This window comes from Rattus norvegicus, chromosome 1 (assembly GCF_021556685.1).
Source record: "Rattus norvegicus strain SHRSP/BbbUtx chromosome 1, alternate assembly SHRSP_T2T, whole genome shotgun sequence".
NCBI lineage: Eukaryota > Metazoa > Chordata > Mammalia > Rodentia > Muridae > Rattus > Rattus norvegicus.
In genome coordinates, this window is record NC_141534.1 from 28,123,528 (window position 1) to 28,146,161 (window position 22,634).

Consider the following 22,634-nt stretch of genomic DNA (forward strand, 5'->3'; position numbering starts at 1 on the left):
TCCAAGCTTCCTAGTGTGTGTGACATTATCTCTTGGTGCAGTGGCTCTCAACATTCCTAATGCTGTGAACCTTTAATACAGTTCTTCATGTCGTGCTGGCCCCAACCATTAAATTATTTGTTGCTACTTCATAACTGTAATCTTGCTACTGTTGTGAATAGTAATTTTTTTTCTGTTAATGCATTTTCTGATGGTTTTAGGTGATCCCTGTGAAAGGGTCATTTGTTCCCCCTCAAAGGGGTTGTAACTCATAGGTTGAGAACCACTGAGCTAAAAGCTGGCAACAAAACCCATCACATCATTGTGTTTCTGCTTGAGGTTTTTCAAGGGGGTTGTGTGTTAATTATTCGTTTTTCACAGAAGTGTACACAAGAAAAGAGTTCTTCTCCTAAAAGAATTTTATTGCAAGTAAATTGTGTGTATCATTAAACTATATTCCAGTGTTGCTTTCCATATAAACTCATTAAATATAGTCAGAGCATGACAGTCATTTTAAATTAAAAAAAAAAGATCTATCCCATGATACTGTAACCAAAATAAGATTCCTGTGCACACTAAGGAACGTAACAGGGAGTGGGGAGAATGTGCAAGCTAGAAGAGAGTTTGAGAGAAAAGTTGCAGAAGGCTGTCTTTGACCCTTGTGTTAGATCAGAGTAATGATCTAACAGTAGCCATGGATATCTTAACTGGAACTGGACTGTATAAGACCCGCCCCGTCAACAGTCAACCTTGGATCTAGGAAGGGCTCTCGGGGTGGGGGTTGGGAGCTATTTCTAGAACCTCCTGAGCTATTGTCTGCTGACAGGGTCAGGGGGAAGGGTAGTCCTTGTCTTCTGTTGCTAACCACTGATGAACTCACCGGGCTCCAAGGGGTAGTTCCAAATCCATGGTCACATACAGTGAGTCACAGAACAAAACAAAGAGCTTTTAATGTGGGAAAGGGAGTTGATGAGGAGGGTTTGGCAAGGTGGGAAGGAAGGGTGGTGAATTAGATGTGAGCGGAATCAGAATGTATTATATTCATACAAAACTATCACAGAGCAGAGAAGTCAAAGAGAAAGTCTTCCTCGGCTTTGCTATAATCCAAACACTGAATAACTACCATTGATCAGATGGAAATGATATATGAAGGTAAGATATAATCCCTAGAAACTGTGATGTTAAAACTTTCTTCCAGTATCCCAACTTCCAAAAGGCAGTTCTAGACGTACTGCAAACAGAAGCACACGTCTGTGATATTCTTGCCCTAGCCTGGGATGTCAGAGGAGTCGCCCTTCACAAACCTTGTGCTTTATCTTGTGGAAGTTGTTATTGGCTGTTGGGGTTTAAATCTCGGCTCGTGTCCGGACAGAACATACCAAGCCAACATGGTTCCACGTGGAGAGGTTTAATGAGAGAAGAAGAATAGAAGAGGGGAGAAGTAGAGACTAGCCATGAGTACATGGAGGGAAGGGGTAGCGGAATGGGGAGAGAAGGGACAGAGGGGAAGAGCAGGGAAGAGAGCAAAGAGCAAGAGAAAGAGGAGCCAAGTAGCCCCTTATATAGTGTCACTGTGGGGCGGAGCATACCTGGCTGCCTACCCAATGTGGTGTTGTGGTTTGCCCTGAAGTTATCTGTATTTTGATGCTAATTCCACTGCCCCCAAGGACAGCTGCCTAGTCACTTACTCAGGAATCAGGTGACTTCACCAGAACCTTCTCCCCATTGAATCCATAAAGTACAGGTGAGGGGCAGGTACGGGATAGAAGGAGGCCTGTCATTGGAGGAGAAGGAAGGATGGGCGGGAGAGAAGTTTGAAGGAAGAGGAGACTAGAGGAGACAGGAGAGAGGAGAGGGTGAGAAGCCATGGCAGGTGACGTTAAGATTCTGCTCTGTGTATTTACAGGTTGTTATTAATGTTCCTAAGGGATGGATGGTACCGGGCTTTGTATGTTTAAGTGGGGAATTATATCTTACCAGTTGTGTCAAAGGTTATTGTGTTGTGTGTTCTTTTATGTGACGGTTTGAGTGTAGGAAAGTGTGTGGTGGCAAGAGACACTGGTGTGTTTCCGCCAAGATACCTAGCAGATATCTTGGGGCGCCGCGGTGCAGGACCTAGCGGGGTAAAGACCACAATACATTTCTTATTTTTATATTTTTACAACAACACTGTGGGGCGGAGCACACCTGGCTGTTGCCAGGGGCTGTGGGAGTGGAGTTTAGACAGAACACCAACGTTGACCTGCCATTGCCATAGTGAACTTTGTCTTGTGACCTAGGCAGTGCATTCCTTATGCGTCATGACTTGAGCTTGGTTGCTAAGGCAGTGATGTGATGCTCTTCACCATTAGGACTGAAAGCTTAGTTAGGGCTAGAGAGGGAACCTGCTTGGGAGCATTTACCTAGTGTGGAGGGGACCCTGGGTCCCCAACCCCACCTCTGAGAAGACAACGTAACCTCAAAAACCACACTGCACTGTCACAAAATCTCATAATCTAAGAAAGTCAGGGGCAGTGGTTGACACCTGTAATCAATTCAAACTCTCGAGAGGCTGAAGATGAAAATCTAGCTGTGAGTTCAAAGCCAGCCTGGACCACAAAGTGAGCCTATGTTTTTAAAAAAATAAACAGACCAAAACAAATCTAAGGAGTATTGAAGATTTTGAATTAAGAGCCTAATCTGTTAGACCAGGAAGGTTCCCCTTCATGGCAAAGGAGACCATGAAGATAGTATTAAATTGAGGATAGAAAGGGTGGGTGTATGGGCCCTGTGCACAGTTACAAGTACACCAATGAGGAGGCAGAAGACACCAGACTACACAGGAAGAAGCAAGACACAGAAGTGAGAGTCATGCTGCTGACTCTGAAGGTGAAGGAAGAAATGCCAGTCTACCAGGCGAGCACAGCGACTGTGGGTGGTGCTCCTGCCCACGTCTTAGTTTCAGTCTGGTACCACTGATGTCAAATCTGGGATTTCCAGAACTGTAAGACAAGGTGTCATGCCACGGACCACTCATATGGAGGACCCCGCGGGAGAAGCAGGGCTCTGCTACTCAGGAAGGCACAGGTTCAGCGCAATGACAGGCAGACACAACACACTCAGGGAGGTTTGAATCTGCTGTGATTTCACTGAAATCTGCTTTGCAGTTCTATACAATGCTTGAACAGGAGCTAATTTTTAGGCCCCTTGCCCCAGGGTACATGCAATCAATAACCAAGAAAAAGTTTAACAGTTTATATGAAGTTCAGAGTGGAAAGCAAGACAGGAAATAAATTTTCCTGAGAATCAGACTGGTACCAGACGGTGGTCATAAACCTCATTTACCTCAATCTCTAAATATCATCTCTCGGATAACAACAGGACAGCCAACTGTAAGGAGTCTTTAGTCTTTACTCCCTCTTAGCCAAAATTCATGTAATTGTCTTTTTAAAGATAGGATAGTTTCTTTTGATAATAGGCAAGAACAGGGATGTGATCTGGCCAAGCGTTCTATAAAATTTAAAGAATAATATAATACTCTCTTTCCATCAGAATTAACCCATCTGTCACCTTCTTCATCATATGTCCCTGTGTAGGGCAATGGTTCCGCAGTAGTCCTGTATCTACTCATGCTGTTTCTACCTAAAGGAGGGGTCCACCACCTTCCTCTTATTAAATAATGTTTTCTTCTATGTAACTACTTGATAGGAATTCCTAAATGTTTGGATTTTTTATAATTGACGGGACTTCCCCTCTAATAGCTAGTGCCTTAATTCTTTCACTATCTAGGAGGTCTGGATTTTCCACAGTTAATTCTTCCTGTTGTAAGTTATTGATCACATCTCTTAGAGTTTCATTCTGATTGTACTTAATTTTTGCGAGTGCTTTCAAAAGAGGCACGGTCCATAAAGACCAAATCAGGTCTGGAGGTTCCCGTTAGTAGAAAAAGAAACAAAAGAGCAAATATGTAACTCCCGATCCGACCTATTCGAAACAGCTAGGCAGAAAGTCTATTCCAGTCAGCTAGGCAGAAAGTGGAGGAGGAAGTGGCCAAGTGTCTCAAGGAGACCACGTTCTGAGGAACACGTATCTCTGGCCTGCTGACCACGATTGTTTCCTGTCAGACAGGCTCCACTGGAGCTGGCACAGCAGTGTCTTTTTGGGTTTTGCTTTGTTTTGTTTTTTTCATTACAATTTTGTTATTATTGTTGTTGGTGGTGATGGTGATGGTGGTGTGTGTGTGTGTGTGTGTGTGTGTGTGTGTGTGTGTGTCTGTGTCTGTGTCTGTGTGTCTGTGTGTGTCTGTGTGTGTTTGTGGAGGTCAGAGGCTAATTTGCAGGAGTCAGTTTTTTCCTTCCATGAGGGTCCCAGGGACTGAACTCTGGCCATCAGGTTTGGTGACAAGCACCTTTCCCTGCTGAGCTGTCTTGCCAGCTATACTGTGTTCTTTTAAGCCATAGGTCTGTGTTAATTTGTTACAGTAGCCATAGGGAATTAAGACCTGGATAATATCATTGTAAAACAACGATGAGGGAGCAACTTGTAATTCTTAGCATCTCTGCTATGATTGTCTTATTTTGCTGTGTTTAATCAGCTTATTTTTGGTTGATAAAGAATGAAATCAATATGTAATTGGTATATTTACATATTGATTGATTATCTATAGCTTAGTGACTCAATTAATATTCTTTTTGTCCCTCTTTCTCTCCATCCCCCTCTCTTCCAACTTCAGTTTATAGCTAAAAGAAATAGCTCTTGAAATGATGTAACTTAATTCTCTTTTCAATTTTCATGAGTTTATCGGTGTTAAGTGTATTTTTTGGCTTATCGTGGGTTTATCTAAGTATAACCTACAGTATCCTGAGGAACACCTGTATATGCCCACTCTCCTAACCAGAGCTTGCCCTAGAACTTTTCCACTCTAGGAAGCTTACCACCTAGATTTTCAGAAAATGGAGCCATATGGTTCAGAGGGCCATTCGATATGCTGAATCGAAGGCAAACGTTTTACCCAGGATGCATTCACTCTGCAGCCAATGCGTTGGAATCCGAGCGCTGGAGGATAGGTCAAAAGGTCCCAGAAATGTTCCAAATGAACCCACCCCAGACTCCTGACTGAGAAGTGTGGAGCTGTTTCTCGCCACCTTGCTTTGGTTGTCAGAGGTACCGAAGATATGCGGGGCCATCTCTGTCTTCGTACCAGACGAAACTCCTGGGAAACAGACATTATGTTCTTACCGCTTGCCTCAGCACCTGTTGGTCTTTATTAAAATGCAGTTGTTCATTGAGGCCAAGGGAAGTTTATGTATATGTGTACTTATATGCAGAAATATCAGAGTTACCGATCTCTTTCTAACTCTCATGGTCTTTCTGTTTTTGTCTTTAATTTAATTTTTTTACTTACTCACTTTACATTTTGCTCACTGCCCTCCCACAATCCGTCCCCCATGTCCCCATCCCTTTTTCCTAGCAGGTAGGCCCCCACCCTCACCCCACACTTCAAGTTTCTTCAAGGCTAGGCACTTCCTCTCCCACTGAAACTAGGCAATAGATCATATCCGACATTCACATACAGGCAACAGTTTTTGGGATATCTGCCGCTCCAGTTGTTTGGAACCCACATGAAGACCAAGCTGCACATCTGTACATATGTGTGGGGAGGCCTAGGTGTGCCCGTGTATGTACTTTGTTTGGTGTATCAGTCTCTGAAAGCCCCAAGGTCCAGGTTAGTTGACCCTGTTGGTCTTCCTGCACAGTTCCTATCCCCTTCTGGGCCTGAAATCCTTCCTCTCATGGTCTTCTGAATCCACTCTATTTTAATTTCTGATTTGGGTGGGAAGAATCTCATTTTGGTTATACATAGTGAAGGAAAAGAATGCGTGTCTAAAGTTTGTGTTACTGGAGTTGGATACGCCTATAGATTTTCTCAGTGACCATTCAGAAGATTTGCTTTTATTTGGTCACAATTCCAAGACAGACTTTTCATAAATATTTGTATTGGTTTTATTTTTAAGTGTGTCTGTGTGTCTGTGTATGTCTGTGTGTGTTTGTGTCTGTGTAAACCTGAGTTCAGTGTCATCAGAGGCCAAAAGAGGGCATAGGATCCATTGGAGCTGGACTTTGAGGTAATCATGAGCTGTCCAACATGGGTGTCAGACTTGGGTCTTTTGCACAAACAGTACATGTTATCTGCTGAACTGTCTCCAGCTCAAGTGATTTTTTAAAAAACTACCCCCGCCTTAAGTTTGATTATAGTCAGCAAATATCACAATTTTGGATTTGTAGGGAAACCAAACCTCTGATTTATAAAACCATGAAATGAACTACAATGTAAAAAGTGGTGCTCTTTTAGAAATAACAAGTAGTCTGCCAGTGACTATACTCATAACAAAATTAAGAGTTTATACAGAGTGAGAAAAAGAACGCCAGCCTGCATTCATGCCTGTGATGTGCTGAGCCTAGGCCTTCTTTGTGTTGTCTAGGCTGTGCTTCTTATGGGCTCTCCCTTACTTGGATCCTTAATCTCCCAGTGAAACAAAAGCAACAGCAGCCGCAGATACTAATTTGTGTTTTCCAGCTCCTGTGAACCAAGCACAGGGTGTGTTCAATAACAAACCTTCCCTGGACCGTTTAAACATCACACAAACCAACCAAAGTTAATTTTTATGTCAAGGACCATGAACCCAAGGCCTAGATTTAGTAACTTGCTAAAGATGTACACCTGAGGAACAAATGGTTATTGGAGCACAAATGATCTTATACAATTGCCGGGCTCCTTCCTTTGCTTTCTTGAGCGTAGACGGGGTTAAGAGTCAGGCTTTGTAAACCTTCTGTAGGTCAGAAGGTCTGGTGACATAGTGTAGCAGAGAACTGAGAGACAGAACAAAGTCTCTTGAGGGAGATAGATGAGTGCCTCTGATAATCAGGAAGGAGTGGGGTAGGGTGGGGCCACTTTCCACACATTCCCTGCAACAGTTGAGGTCAGAAGGAAGGATAAGCCACTAGGCAAGAGTTGACACAATGTTTCTATAGCTGCTGCTATTTTTATGTTTCTGTTGGTTCTTGTGATTACAAAAGAGGTCCCTACCTCATTTTGAAAGAGTTCAGCACTAAATTATATAATTATGGAAGTTCTCCTGTCCTCAGTGGCCAACTGTAATCCCGAATCCACCAAAACCTACCTGTGCATGTTTACCTGTGTGTGTGTGTGTGTGTGTGTGTGTGTGTGTGTGTGTGTGTGTGTGTGTGTGTGTGTGTATTTGCTTGTAGTTGGTCTGGGAGAGTGTTTTGTATTTGTCATTTATTTTCACAAGATGAAGTAACACTAGAATACTATTATGTAACATTTTTCGTGAACTAATGTTATAATTGACTACATCTTTTATATTAAAATCTATTTCCCTAGAAGTCAGTTCCAGGGAGAAGCTTTGTATTAAAAGGACTCACCACACATCTCCCATGGTTTGTTGATTTTGGCATTTTATGTTTTTCTTTCTAGAGCTGTTGGCCTCAAATTGTAGAGCAGCCAGTGTTTTTTGTTGTTATTGTTGTTGACTTACCTTTTTTTTTTTCCAAGAGATTTTATATGTAGATGATCAGCCTATTGAGTTCTGGACTTCCCCAAGTTTGGAACTTCTGCAGTGGAAAGAAAATACACCTATGTTTGTCTTAAGGCAAACATAGGGACGTGTCAGACTTCTGAGTAGGTTTACTGTAGATTTAAAAAAAAATTATATATCAGAATAGCTTTAGCATATTTCCTAATTTTCTCAGTCAAGTATAACTGTTAAAACCAGGCAAGACCTTAAGAAAAATCTCAGTCCCTTGCCTCTGCTTACTTTGGGACAATTACAAAGGAAGTCACAGAACTGATCACTGAATGGACCAAGGCCAGAACCCAAATCTCTCTTCAAATCAGTTTGAGGCAGCTCTTCATCAACCTTGCCAAGGCTAGGAGGCCATAGAGTTCCCCAGCCCAGTTCGCCCTACTGGAAGGCCAAGAGACAGTGCCATCTGTGCTAACACCCTCAGCATGCAGCCTGAGGCAGTGAGAGCAAGGCTTGACTTGTGAATGCCTGTGACTCTGCCCTGTGACCTTGGGAAATGGGCCCAGCTTTTCTCAGCCTTCCTTATCTATGAGAAAGATAAAATTGCCTGCTCTTGCTTTTGTAACAGACACGCAAAGACAGTTTTGTAACTCAGCCCCTTAGCTTCTGTTACAGATCTTCCAAGGTTTGTTCGCTCTCTCTCTCTCTCTCTCTCTCTCTCTCTTTCTTCCTTTCTTTGAGGATTTATTCCTTTTATTTATGCTTGTGAGTACTCTGCCTACAGGTATGCCTTTGTACCACTCACACATGCAGTACCTCAAGAGGTCGGAGAGGGGGTTTGGATCCCTTGGAACTGGAGTTACAGAATATTATGGTCTGCCATGTGAATGCTGGGAATAAAATAAAACCCAGGTACTCTAAAAGAGCATCTAGTGTTCTTAGCCAGTGAGCCATCTTTCTACCTTTCAAGTTTCTCTCTTTTCTTTTTTAGAGATGGAAGTCCCTCTATTCCAGGTCCCTGGCTGTCCTGGAATTCTCCATGTAGACTAGGCTGGCCTCAGACTCACAGAGATACAACTGTCTCTACCTCCTGAGTGCTGGGATCAAAGGTGTGTGCCACTAAGCCCTGTCAAGTCTACAAGGTTTTATTGATAATCTTTATGAAAAAATCAAACTCAACTTTTAGACAAAATGTATATCCTAAGTTCTTATAGAAGGAAAGACTCTTCAAGACTTCTCTAAATATTTAAAAATGTACATACCTCTTGTACGTGGTATAAAAATGTAAAACTAGAAAAAGAAAATACAATGAGAAACTTCTTATTCCCTTCTCTGTGTCCTTAGTAACTTGATTTTTGGGAAATTCACTTCACCATGAGTGTGTGTACCTGTATCCTGTACACAGAATATCCGCATTGGGGTTTGAATACAACTCTCATCTTCCCTTCTCCACTGACCTCTGCCAGTAGGGCTGCGTAGCTATGATCAGAGCTGCCAGCAGTGGGAGGATTGTCCTGATTAACATAGTCTAACATTGTCCCATATTACTGCTAGCACAAGTCCATTAAGCACTTGGAATGTAGTATTTTTATGTTAACTTATTACGTATAACTTTTAAGTTTCACATCATGCACCTCAGTCCCATTCATCTCCCCATCCCTTTGTATCTGCCCTCTGCCCTTGCAACCTGCCCCTGCCCAAAGAAAATAAAAAGCAAAAACGATAAAAATTAAAACATAAGACATCTGGTTATTGTAGTGTGTCACTGTGTGTCACACAAGTGCACCCCTTTGTCCATACGTCTTTACTTGCAAATAAGTCTTGTTAGAAGCCTCTGGCTTCTGTTTCACTCTCCATACTGGATTCTCACTGGGACTCCTCTCAGATATCCTGTTGTCGTGTGCCATGGTAATCCTGCAGCTTTTTACCTGTAAGAATGACCCTTTCACACACTCAGTTTGTAGATGAGGTAGATGTTTGGGAGGGCCAACCCTAAGCCCCCGATCTGGGCCTGGGTGGTAGCTTAGTTGGTCAGCCCATCAGCCCCACACCACCAGGGAAAACTCACCATCACCGCCCAGGCTCACCCAGTGCCACATCTGGAAAGGGGCAAGGCCAACCCTCCTGCTCTCGTGCCCATGGGGCTGGCTCATCCTCACCACACCACTAGAGGGCCCACTCTCCTGAGTGTTGAAGCCAGCAAGGGGTATGGTCAACTCTGCACAGCCCCTGGACATCAATATGTTCTCAGGAGGGAGGCAGCCCAGACCACGGACGTCCACATGATATTTAGTGTTAATATGAGACATGGACAGACATCAACACAGACCCCTGCTTGCTGCGTGGCCACCAGCCCAGACATGGCCTCACTGGCAGCACAGGCTGGGACTTCATGGACTCAGGCTGCTCACATCAGGCATTCTCCTTCACCCTCCTGTCTCCAATTCTCTTCATAATGACCAAACCATTTGGCTTCTCTCTTCACTCTGGTCTTTCTACCAAAGGGCCCTGTGGCTGGCTGGCCTCTGGGTCAAAATGCATTATCTTACAACTCAATTTTAAATATTTAGGTAACTTTGAAATATCTTAATTGAATTTAGTAATCAGAGCCAGTGAGGTAGCTTTTTGATAAAAGTACTTGCTTTAAAAACATGGCACCTGAGTTTGGTCCCCAAAACCCACATAAAGGGTGGAAGAAGAGAACCCCCTGTTCCACAGAATTGATTCTGACCTCCACACAAGTGCCATGGTATACACATCCATATATGTGTGTGTGTGTGTGTGTGTGTGTGTGTGTGTGTGTGTGTGTAGAGAGAGAGAGAGAAACCCCTCTTCACACATAGTAATAACATATATAAAATAAACGCTAATCCAGTGGGTAGCTGGCTACTGGTTATCTTATGGGACAGTGCTGCACTAGGTAGCTACTTCTGTGGTACAATTTTCAGAGACACATGAACTTTGAATTCAAAATTAAGAAAAGTCAAAATTAATATTAATTAAAGAAGGCTGTGGTTTCATTGGTTATTTTTGCACCGCTGAGAACTGAATTCAAGGCTTCATGAATGCTGAATCCCTAACCCATCTATTTAATATATTTTTAATTATAACGTAGCATTTTTCTGTTCACATGAAATAATCTGTAGCAAGCGGTGGACATCCATTCTTGAAAACACAGTAGAAATTCGGAACAGGTGTGAAGGGGTGTGTCTGCACGGGCGGGTCTGCAGGGGCATGATTTGAAAGAACCCACGCTCCATTGTGTAGCTGCCCATTCACAAAGCAGTAATGAAGCAGTAAACATGAGCTTCCCTCAGCTTCAGTAGAAGTCCTTGCCCTCAGATGTTCTCACTGCAAGGGCCAGAGCATGCTTCAGTCTCACAGGACTCTGTGTCACTCCCTGCATTGCCCCCAGGGAAGGGACTGTAGGATCAGAGAGGAGGTTTTTGAAAGCCATGTCTGATGAATGCCAGTGTCCCAAACTCATTTTCTATACTCAAGGAGTCTGGTTTCACGCATCTATACAACGTGTTTAACAGTACCACCTAGCTGTTTTGCTCACTGTGGCAAGCACAGTAACTGGGAGAGAGGGTGGTATGCTTATATCTTGCCTTTTACTTGAATGTAAAAGAGCTATAGATTCCCAATAAACAAGCTCTTCTGAATGGCACAGTAGGAAGCTGGAAAGTCCAGACAAACCATGGCTCACTTTGCCCTTGGGGAAGGTCTATCACTATCATCTCCCTGTGGGAAAACTGCTAATGGAGGTTGTAGTCCGCCATGACCAGATAGCCTCTGAGTCCACTCAAAATGGGAAACTCCCTTGTTAGCAGGTTTTCTCTTTCTCTGACTTTGGAGGATTCTGAGTCCCCAACCCCCAACTGGCCTCTACAGGAGGAAAGTCGGGTAGCATTAAAACCTGGAGTTCTCCATGCTAGTGAGGTATTTAAATAGGCCCCTGAGGGTTCAGCAAATGAACCTCCCTACTTGGGTATCCATCTGGCAAAGGTCTTCAATCCCTGACTAAGGTGTATGCATTCTCATTCACCATCAAATAAAGCAGTTTCGACAAGCAAAGACCTTCTCTTCATTAAGGATCACTGGGGTTGGGGCGAGGGCTTCTCTAAGAGAAGGCCTTCTCTTCACCAGCCGCTACATACTCTGGGCATTCACTTGGAAATCAAACCCCAATCCACCCCATCCTGTACTCTGCCTTCCCTTTCCTGCCAGGCATGTGGGGAGGAACTGAGGGGAAATGCCTACCTGGGACCCTGTTCCCAACTACCAAAGGTATGCTAGCCTCACTTGGGTATGAAGGAGACTGGGAACCACAGCAGTCCTCCCAGCAGCATGCTGGTGGTGCTCTGTGCACCCCAGGGAGGAGGAAGGCACAGCATGGCCTCTCCTCTTTCTTCTGGCTTTCCTATTAGCTCCCTCAGTCACTGCACATAAGAATTATTCTGACTTTTCCACAGTTTGAATGTTGGAGTAAGGTATAGTGCCACTTTCACAGTGAAACAAACCATAATAGTATTGGGCAGTCATCCAGGCAGAGCATCTGACATACTCACTGGGAGAAGAACTAGAAGAGAAGGAGACTTGGGTGGGAGATTTAGCAGCTAGAAGGGACAGGTTTAAATGGAACAGTGGGAGGGAAAGGTAGAAATGTTTGTTCTTGTACTTGTGGTTTATTTTAAAGAAAGAGAAATCCAACTGAATGAAGACTTGTTTCCTTTACTTATGCCTATAGCAATCAAGTGCTAAATGTAATGCTGTGCTTTGTAGGCGAGCCCCAGGCCCAGTGAGAACCCTATCTCAAAACATAAGGCAGCCATTTATCAAGGAATATGTCAAGGGCCGGACTCTGGCCACACACACACGCACACACACACATATGCGCACAAGTGCACACTTTGCTCCAGTTTATCTCAGTGCAGCGACAGCAAATCTCTCTTGTGAGAATACAGTTACTCTGTTGGATGGCGATTCCGAAAACAGAGGGGAAAACTTAAAAACCTGCAGAGAGCAGCATCTGACCTTATTAACCCTGCCACACTCGCCAGGCTGCCAGTGCCCCCGCCTGGAAAAGGCGGTATCTGTGTTTGGAAGGAAGGGCTTCCTATCAGGGCTGCAGGAAATCCTCTGATTCCAGCTGCAAGACCACTGTGTTCCAGTTAGTCATAATGATAATGTCCAAAACAACAGATTACTCTATTCAAAACAAAAACTGATTTTAGAAATTCAAAGAGCTAAAGTGTATTCTATTTTATTCTAAACCAGTTCGGTATTCCTGTTTTTCTAGCATTTTTTTCCCTTCTGAAGAAACAATTGCTAAGAAAGAGACAAAGACATAAGTAAATCAGTATATCCCATTTTCTCATTTCCACGAGCGAGAGTTAGTGTCTAATGAGGTGTTCCCAAACACTGCTGCTGCTCATCGAAACACGCAGCCCAGATCAGGGTGGATTCGATTATCGTCGGGAGCAGGTGAAATGAGGACACCAAGTGGAAAAATCCAGAACATGAAAAAACCCAGCATATCTCAGAAGATAGCAACAGAGCTAATTTTATGCATCTGCTTCCTTCTAGAAACACTCATTTTTGAATGACGTGAAAGGTTCATTTCAAGCAAGTTTTGATGGGCTCATGCATAGAGCAGGACTAGCTGCCCACAGACAACCAGCATTTTGAGCAAAGGACTCAGGTCTTTACAGAAACCACACCCCAAAGAGATGTTTGAACTCTCCACAGAGCAAGTTAAGCTTCATGTGCTAACTTGATTGGAAAAGTTTTACTTTAGTAGAGGGATCATCAGGCCTAACTTCATGAAGCCTATTCTTTTACCAGTAAAGTGGCTTAAAACCTGAGAGAAAATAACAGTGTGCTCACTGAAAGTAATCCCTTTCTGCAGTCCCCTAACTTTGATTTGTAATTGTGTGTGTGTGTGTGTGTGTGTGTGTTCAGACAAACACACAGAGACGAGATGTGTACTCCACTGTACCTTTTCCCACTGTCTTGCTTTTAGACTATTTATACAAGTAAATGAAAGCCTTAGAACTGACATCGTTGGTGCTCAGTGAAGGGTAGCATGTAGCATACTTGCCCACTGCTTTCAGCTCTAGGACCCCCATCTTGCACAGACATGCATGCCTGGTGCATGCTGCCTCAGTGTCAGTGAATTCATATGTGTGTCAGGCCTGTTGATTTAGAAGGCCTTGCTTTCTTGGTGTCCTCCATTAGCGCTGACTCTTACATGTTTCCTCCTCTTCTACACGGCTTTCCAAGCCTTTAATGGAGGGATTTGATACCAACGTCTCCTTTAGGACTGAGTGTTCCAAGGTCTCTGATCCTCTGCATGAGGTCTGGCTGTAGAGCTCTGCATTTGTCGCCATCGGAGACAGAAGGAAGCTTCTGATTGATGATGGCTGAGCCAGGCACTGGTCCATGAGTATTCCCTAACATCATAAGGAGTCATTTTACTGCTACTTTCCCCCTCTTTCCCTTTTTGTCCTAGGTCTCTGCGCTATCTAGTCTCAGGTTCTTGGTCACTCACCAAGTGTTGGATATGGATTCCATATCATGGAGTAAGCCTCACGTCACATCAGACCTCAGTTGGTTACGTCCTCAAGCTTAGTGCCACCACTGCACTAGCATAGCCTGCAGGCAGGACACCATAATAGAGCCAAGGCTTGTAGCTGGGTTGCACACAGAGTCTCTATCTGTCTGGACCGAAGACGTTGGCTCAAAGGGGTGAAGACTCTGTGTTCAACAAGCTGTGTAGGTGTTGACTTCAGCTGTAGAGCCCAAGGCACGAGAACTGTGTAACAGGATGCAAACTTCAAATCCAAAGTCTCTTCCTACCCAAGCCGAAGGAGCCTAATCTCAACGTATTTATACTTAAACAGAGTGCCCAGGTTCAAGAGGTTACAGACCTTATGAAAGAACTTACGCTCTGTAGAACACGAACTTTCTCAAGGACTTGTTGACCAGTTCATTGCAGAGCATGCCTTCCTCGGGAAGGGGTAGATTCAGTGAATGATGATTAACTTCAGCTCATACAGCTTGGCCTTGGGAATAAAGAATTGAAAGCATCGAAGATGTTCACTAAGTATTCGGCCAGTTCTCATATTAGTAATCACAGTGATCGCACTATTCCATACCGTTATGAGGGGATTTTAGATCCCAAGGGATGTAGCACTATAGGGCTCCTATCATCTATGTAAAGGGAAGAGTTACACAAACCAGAGTCAGGTGCTATAATTCCTGATCCTGCCTTCAAACCAGTATAAAACATTTCATTCCTGCTTGTCTCTCAGTTCTTAGGTACAACAGAAAATCACAAACACTTTTAAAATCATGCAGTGCCCCAAATGAGGCTTTATAGATGGGTTACTGTATCTCGATTTAATAACAATACTCATCATTTCAGACCCATAGGAAAATGTATCCAGTACTTCTGAGATTTTGTATTGTGGATGCAAAATTGAGCAAAGACCTCTGGTCTTCGTGTTAGAATATTTAAGCGATTAGAAAAGAAAAATAACTTGAATAATTTTGTGAGACTTTGTCTTTAAGCTCCCACCTCCTTCTCCCCCCCCCCCCCCCCCCCCGGAGCTGAGGACTGAATCCAGGGCCTTGCGCTTGCTAGGCAAGCGCTCTACCACTGAGCTAAATCCCCAACCCGTTCTTTCTCTTTTTTTCTCCCTCTTCCCCTTCTTCCTCTTCCTTGTTTTTCTTTTAAGTTAAAACAGAACTGAGGATAAATGCTTGCCTATCATGTATAAACCCTGGATTCAATCCCCAGTCCTACCAAAAGAAAGGTGGAGAGGACCCAGGCCTGCAAGCCTGTAAACCCAGCACTTGGGACAAGGTGATTGTGAGCTAGAAGCTAGTCTGTGTGCTTGCCAAGAGGAGAGAGGGGGGGGGGGGGGGGGAGAGAGAGAGAGAGAGAGAGAGAGAGAGAGAGAGAGAGAGAGAGAGAGAGAGAGGCGGGGGGGGTGTCAGACTGTTTTATGTATAGACAATTCCATTTCAGGGTCCCACAGCATAAAATGGCATGTAGCGACTTCTCCAATGTTTCTCCCTCTTCATTCATAGACTTAAAAAGAAAAAACAAGCCAAACAAAATGCAGAGATAGTCTCAGCCGCACGGAGCCACTCCGGGAAAGATGATTCTCATTCAGTCATTTTGGAACAAGACAAGTCCAACATTGCAGCGGAGGGGGACCAGAGCACTGATGAGAAAAAGAAGAGAAAAAATAATCAGCTAAAGGAAATCAGGCACACGGAACTGAAGAGATACTACAATGCTGGTGAGTACTCATGACACCGTGGAAGCTGTCATAGGCTGAGCCATGGTGGCATAAAACTAAAGTCCCTGTGCTCAGGACAAAGAGGCCAGAAGAACGGCAATTGAAGCCAGCCTAGGTTACACGAGACTCAAAACTATAACACCCATAGCAACAACAAATTGTAATAACTTTTAAGCTAGATGTGGTTGTTAGGAACTTGTCTTAGTTAAAGCAGTTCCTGATACCAACAGTGGTCATCACAACTTTGAAGCCAACCTGGTCTACACGGGGAAATCAGGGTAGTCTGTTCTACGTGGGTAAAAAAGCCCAACCCTATCTCAAGAATAAACAAAAACTCCCACCTTCAAAAATCAGAATCTGTAATGATTTGTCAAAAACAATGATTTATGACATAACATTTTAGTAACAGCACAGCATATAGAGCAAGTACTCTGACCCTTTTTTTCCATCTTTATTAACTTGAGTATTTCTTATTTACATTTCGATTGTTATTCCCCTTCCCGGTTTCCGGGCCAACATCCCCCTAGCCCCTCCCCCTCCCCTTCTATATGGGTGTTCCCCTCCCCATCCTCCCCCCATTACTGCCCTCCCCCCAACAATCACGTTCACTGGGGTTCAGTCTTGGCAGGACCAAGGGCTTCCCTTTCCACTGGTGCCCTTACTAGGCTATTCATTGCCACCTATGAGGTTGGAGCCCAGCTGACCCTAGCTCTTATTGTGTGTGTTATATGATATAAAAAGATAGCTGTGAACCAACATACTCCACTCAGCCTTGGACATTTTTCATCTAGCAGTGTGTCTGCCATGTTTGTGCTTTGTGCTAATGAACCACTTTCCCTGTAGGAGAAATATGTTTTTTCTCTTTTTGTTGTTTTTATGAGTGAGTGTGTGTTTGTGTGTGTATGTGTGTAATGTGCTTGCCTGTGCTGTGTGTGTGTGTGTGTGTAGATGTACTTGCCTGTTCTGTGTGTGTGTGTGTGTGTGTGTGTGTGTGTGTGTGTGTGTGTGTGTGTATGGGTGTGTGTAGATGTGCTTGCTAGGGATCAGATGTTGACTTCAGAACCTTCTTCTATTGCTCTCTCCTTCATTGCTGAGACCAGGTCTCACTGAGCCTCAATTCACTCTCTGGACTGGCTGGCCTGCTAGCTCCAGAAATCCTCCTGTCTCTGCCTCACAGCCCTGGACTTCAGGAGACCATCACTATGTTCAGCTTTTTACATGGGTTTGGGGAATCAAAACTCAGGCCCCCAATTGTTCAGCAGGCACTTTGCCTGCCAAGCCAGGTTTATTTCTCTTCCTTAGCGGTTTTATACATAGGTCCATAAAGGTACCGATAGCAGTGATCGCAGTGTTTGGAGGAGACAAGGCCTAGCATGTGTCAGCTGGAAACAACCACTGAACACAAAACCTCGCCTGTAAAGTACGTTCACAGTGTTTCAGAGTTTCTTAGACTAGCTATTGCTGCAAATGCACAGGGAATGATGGCTCGTCTAGCTGTTCCCGTTTCATGCTGACCATTCTGTCATATGCAGATCTGAGTATAGTTCAAAGAGGGGGCAAAGAGAGAGGGTATTAAGAGTCAGAAATGTGAGAAGCCATGGCAGGACAACAATGGAGGCAGACGTTAAGATTCCACTCTGTGTATTTACAGATTGTTATGAATGTTCTTAAGGGATGGATGGTACCGGGCTTTGTATGTTTAGGTGGGCAACTATATCTTATCAATTGGGGAAAAAAAAGAGTAAGAAATGTGGCTTGGTATGGCTAGGCAAAGAGAAGACGATGAAGCAGTGTTCAGAGAGCATCCTGCAGCTAAAGTGGTGGGACAGTGCTTGTCAAGGTCATGCTGCACTGCACTGAGGTGGCAGTAAGAGCTGCCTCGTGCATTGCTCTGACAGATGGATGAAGAATCTGCCCTCAGCCATGACCATGGGGCTGCTAACACTGCAGAGGGCAAGTTACTTTCTCTTCTGAGACTTCCTTCCTGTCTCTGTCCAGGCCAAGCCAGATCTCCAGCATTTTCATAGATGTATCCATTCTCTGGCTGCAGGCTGGGATAATGAGACCCTAGTGTCTCCACCTTGACAGGCGCTCTTTGTGCGTGTCTGTGTATTTGATAGACATACTTGTGTCCATTTGTGTGAGTGGAGGCCAATCTTGGGTACTGTTCATCACCATCCACCTTGTATTTTGAGCATGCTCTCTCATTGGCCCATAACTCAACTGATAGACTAGCCTTGCAGCCTCAAAGTTCTACCTATCTCTGCCTCCTGGTGCTGAGATTACAGAAATGGGCCACCGTACCAGACTTGTGTGTGAATGTGTGGAGGGGTGGGGAGATTTCGAGAATCTCACTATGTAGATCAGACTGGCCTCAAACTCACAGATCCATTGGCCTTTGCCTCCTGAGTGCTGGGAATAAAGGTGTGACCCACCATCTCCGGGCCAGACCTTTTCTGGATATTGGTACTGGAGATTGGAGCGCAGGTCTTCACACATACAAGGCAAGCACTTTACTCAGTTACCTCCCTGTCTCGACAGATGAATTTTAAATGTGCCTTCTGTAGAAGACTGAGCATATAGATGAATGAATACTCGTGCATTCTTTGGCTTCATTTCCGGACAGTTCCACAGGATGCTTTAGCAGTGTAGTCATTTAGTTGAAATTGCTATGTGGTTTTCCTTGTTAATAGTAAGTAGAGATGCCATTGTGTCATCCCTCAAGAATGACAGTGATGACCGCTGCTGGCTTGGAGACTTGGGGGAATTTCATCAGGAGAATCTACTGCTGGGATCAAACCTCTGGGTGGGGCACTAAATTTCAGGCTTCATTTGCTCCAACCACATTTAGCCATAATTGACAAATGCCTCACTGTTGCCTTTCAGAGTCCCATACGAGGATGTCTGTCTAGACCACTAGGGGGAGCATCAGACCTTGAGCCAAGAGTCATTCCTGTGCCTCTTTCTGTGTTGCATCTCTGTGGCAGGACAGTAAGGAGACTTGACAGAGGGAGGATCTTGTCTGCTAAGGATTTAGATTTGCCTGGTAAAACTCAAAGAGGGTTGGGGGAAGCGCCATTATTTCCAGGATCTGAATCTGAATTGATGAAGGCAGGCTGTGCCGATCAGAGACAAGCCCTTAGGGAAATGAAGTTCTGAAGAGAGATTCTGCTCACAGTAGGCTAATTAGTATAGTGTATGGAGAAGAAAAGGAGCAGTCAGTATATGACAAATTTGAAACCTTAAGAATGAGGAAGGAAGGCGATGGGCTTTGTGTTTAGAGATGTGATTTCATTTCTCTCAAGGGGCTTAGAGGTGCCTGCTTATTGGTCTCTACAGATGTGAGGTGAAATCTATGTGTAAAAGTAGTGATCCCAGGAACAGAGGCAAAAATGAGCTAGTGGTGCTAAATGACAACATGAACTCAGGAGTGCATAATGGAAAAGGCATAGGTGAGAGCTGTCCTATCTGGGTACAGAAAGTACAAAGCTGTCTGTCTGTCTTTCTTTCTTCCTTTCATTCTTTTCTTCCTTTCTTTTTTTTGGTTCTTTTTTTCGGAGCTGGGGACCTTCCTAGGTAAGCGCTCTACCACTGAGCTAAATCCCCAGCCCCCCTCAGACTCACAGATCTACCTCCCTCTGCCTCCTTGGGCCATGATGCCTTGCAGGATTGTTTCCTTCATTTGTTGAATTTTATGCATTACAGGACTCTTTCAAATATTAGCATACAGGAAAAAAACAGAACTTAATAGGATGACAAAGCAAAAGCAAAGGCCTTGCCAAAAGGATATTATTTATGCAAATATAGTTTGTTGAAAGCAGTGACTTTCACTGGTTGCCCATTCTGCATATGCCAAGTAATTTACCTGAACTAAAAAGGATATTTTGACAAAATGTTCTTGATTTTTTCAAATAGATCTATCTGTGACTCACTGAAGTGTCGGGCAATACACTACTCTCTCATTACCCTGTGATAGCACATTAATGAAGACTATTATGGAGAGGCTTAGTCACTAGAATTGCCTCATTATAAAACATGGTCCTGATTCTGTAAATGTTCTATTCTGTTTGTGAGAAGAAAGTAGGAAAGGAAGTAATCACATTACATCATGTGCATCAGATAATCTGAGACATTACCTAGCACAGCACCCAGTCGGTAAAAAGCAGAATGTTTCCAGAACAAGTGAATTGAAGCTTTTCGTGTTTGTATGTATATTTGCTAATAAATAGGACACTTTTCATTTACTCTATTTGTATGGCATAAACTGTTAAGAAGTTGTGTAGGGGGATGGAGGGATGCCTCAGAGCTTAAGAACATTTGCTAAACTTACAGCGGACCCAAGTTCAATTCCCAGTACCTTCATGAAACTTCATGACAATCTATAACTCTATTCCAGAGGATTCACTACCCTTTTTTGACCTCCTCAGGTACTGCATGCTTGTGGTGCACAGACATGCATGCAGCCAAACACTCATATATAACATAAAAATAAATATTTTTTTAAAAAGAAATTGTTTGGTAATTCTGGGGTCTTACTGTGCTTTTAAAATTAGCTATTACTATGTTTTTAGAAAAATTGTTTAAAGACAGAGTCTCCCTGTGTGGCTCTGGCTGGCCTAGAACTCACTGTGGAGAAAAAGCTGACCTTGAACTCAGAGAAATCATTCTTCTTTTGCCTCTCTGCCACTTCCATGGCAGGTCAAAGACATGTGCGACCATGCCAAGCCAAGTTTTATACAGCTCATCAGAACATTTCTAAACCTCCCAAAAGATGATTAATTTATTGCAGCATTAAACTCTATCAAGTTGGCAACAAAGTATTTTTGCATTAAAAGAACACTCCATTCGTTAGTCTTTAATGTTGGAATAGTGCACATCTTCTGTTCTAAGTCACACAGGTAGAATGGGAATATGAGGACTCCAGAGATTTCAGCGTAGGACCATTCTTTACTTGAAACATGCCCATCCGAGTTCAAGATTAAGAAGAGACAGATTTTATGTCAAGAAAATAAGCCAACTTGGAATAAAGTATATTATTAAAATAGCACAGTGTGTTAATTAACACATGTGTTAATGCCAAGGATCCTGGAGAGCAATTTAGAAACGTTAAAAGATTTTTTCTTCAAGATAGTGTCAGCTTGTGTAACCTTGACTGTCCTAGAACTCACTCTGTAGACCAGGCTGTTCTTGAAGTCTTAGAGATCCACCTGCCTCAGCCTCCTGAGTGCTGCAATTAAAAGTATGTGCCACCATTACCCACCTACTTTAAAAGAATATTATTTGGGAAACCATTGTAATGGAGGTAAAAGACTCCTATGTAAGAGCTTGGCATTTTGTGATTGCCAAAGCCAAAGATTAGCTTAATGCGATCACTTGTCATGAGCCTTCTTCCCAGGCTCCTCCCCTTCCTCCTCAGGCCCCTCCCTTTCCTCTCTCCCCTTTTCCCCTTCCTGCTCTCCCTCCCCCTACACTTCCTTTCGTTTATTGTCTCCTTTCTTTTTTCCTGAGAGGCCATCTCACAGGTAGGCCCAGGCTGGCCTCAGATTCGTGGTAATTCTGCTGAGCTTCCCAGTGTGTGGTTGAAGGTGTATATCTTAAGGTCAGCCTCATGTAGTTTCTTATTAACAAGCCTGTCGTGTCTGCTACATTCATTACAGCTTTCCATGCTGATTCAAAAGAAGATTAACAAGAAAAGTTAAAAAAACACAAACTGAAATTTTCTCCTGTCCCTTTGCTGTAGACTCTTTGTTCTCATGAACATATGAAAGAAGCCAACGACTGGGTTCTTTCCCACAGTGGCAACTCAGCTTTCCGCACAACTTACCACTTTTCTAAGGGTTTTGTTTTCTTCTTTTTAAAACCACATAGGTGAGTTTCATGTCTGTTGTTTGATTTTTGTTTCAACTCACAGGCTTAGAAGGTCAAGGTTAAAATATTATTTTTATAAGTTTACTTCCAAACATAAATAGGCCAGGCCGTGGAAAGCCTGGAGTGGAAAGCCTTCTTGTCCTTTCGATTTTAAAGATTAGAAGGATATAGGATTAAAATAGACTTTTATGTGAGAAGAACACGTCACGAGCCTAGGGCTGGGGATGAGTCTCAGTGGTAAAGAACACACTTGTAGGCCACAGACTTAGTTCAATTTCTAGTCCAAAAAAATTACCTATGCTGGTAAAATAACCAGAAATGTAGCTAAAGAGGAAAATGACAAGAAGGAAGATGTCAGATGTGGGGGAACATGGAGGAAGGGGCTGAGGGGAAAGGAAAAAAAAAACACATTCTGCATGAAAAGACAAAAACCGTGGGAACAGAAGTAACCACAGCCATCGTGAGACTGGACGTCTGCATGCAGGAGTGTAAGCACTTCTTTGAGCATAGAATCAAAGGAGGTCACGATATGTAGGGCAAGATGTAGGAGAAAATGTAGGTTAACGTAGGAAGGATTTATGGGTCATGGATAAATGGCTTAAAAATGAAGTCAAATCAGTAAAACTATAAAATTTTGTTATAAGGCCAGGAACAGTTGCACATACTTTTAATCCAAGCAATTAGAAGGCAGAAGCAGACCAACCTCTGTGAATCTCAGACAAGTTTGGTCTATGTAGTGAATTCCAGGATAGCCAGAGCTTTAGAGAGAGACCTAGTACTCTCTGTTCCAGAGCCATAAAAGTTTTCATTTGAGAGGTGAAAGTTACTTCTTAAGTTCGAAGACAAGACATTCTCAGACACACCAAGTGTCCACCAACATGTTGCTTGCACCATAGATCTCCTTGAAACAAACTGCTGAGAAGGGAGCCTTGTTCTTAGTATGAAGTAC

At 43.5% G+C, this 22,634-nt stretch overlaps 1 protein-coding gene across 5 annotated transcripts in view; it reads left to right on the forward strand.

The window, feature by feature from the left end:
* Ncoa7 (nuclear receptor coactivator 7) overlaps positions 1–22,634 on the forward strand; it is a 161,418-nt gene that overhangs the window by 55,888 nt on the left and 82,896 nt on the right. For all 5 annotated transcript variants that reach the window (NM_001432413.1, NM_001432412.1, NM_001432414.1 and 2 more), the window contains 1 exon segment: positions 15,603–15,817. In NM_001432413.1, coding sequence (NP_001419342.1) covers positions 15,603–15,817 — 215 coding nt within the window.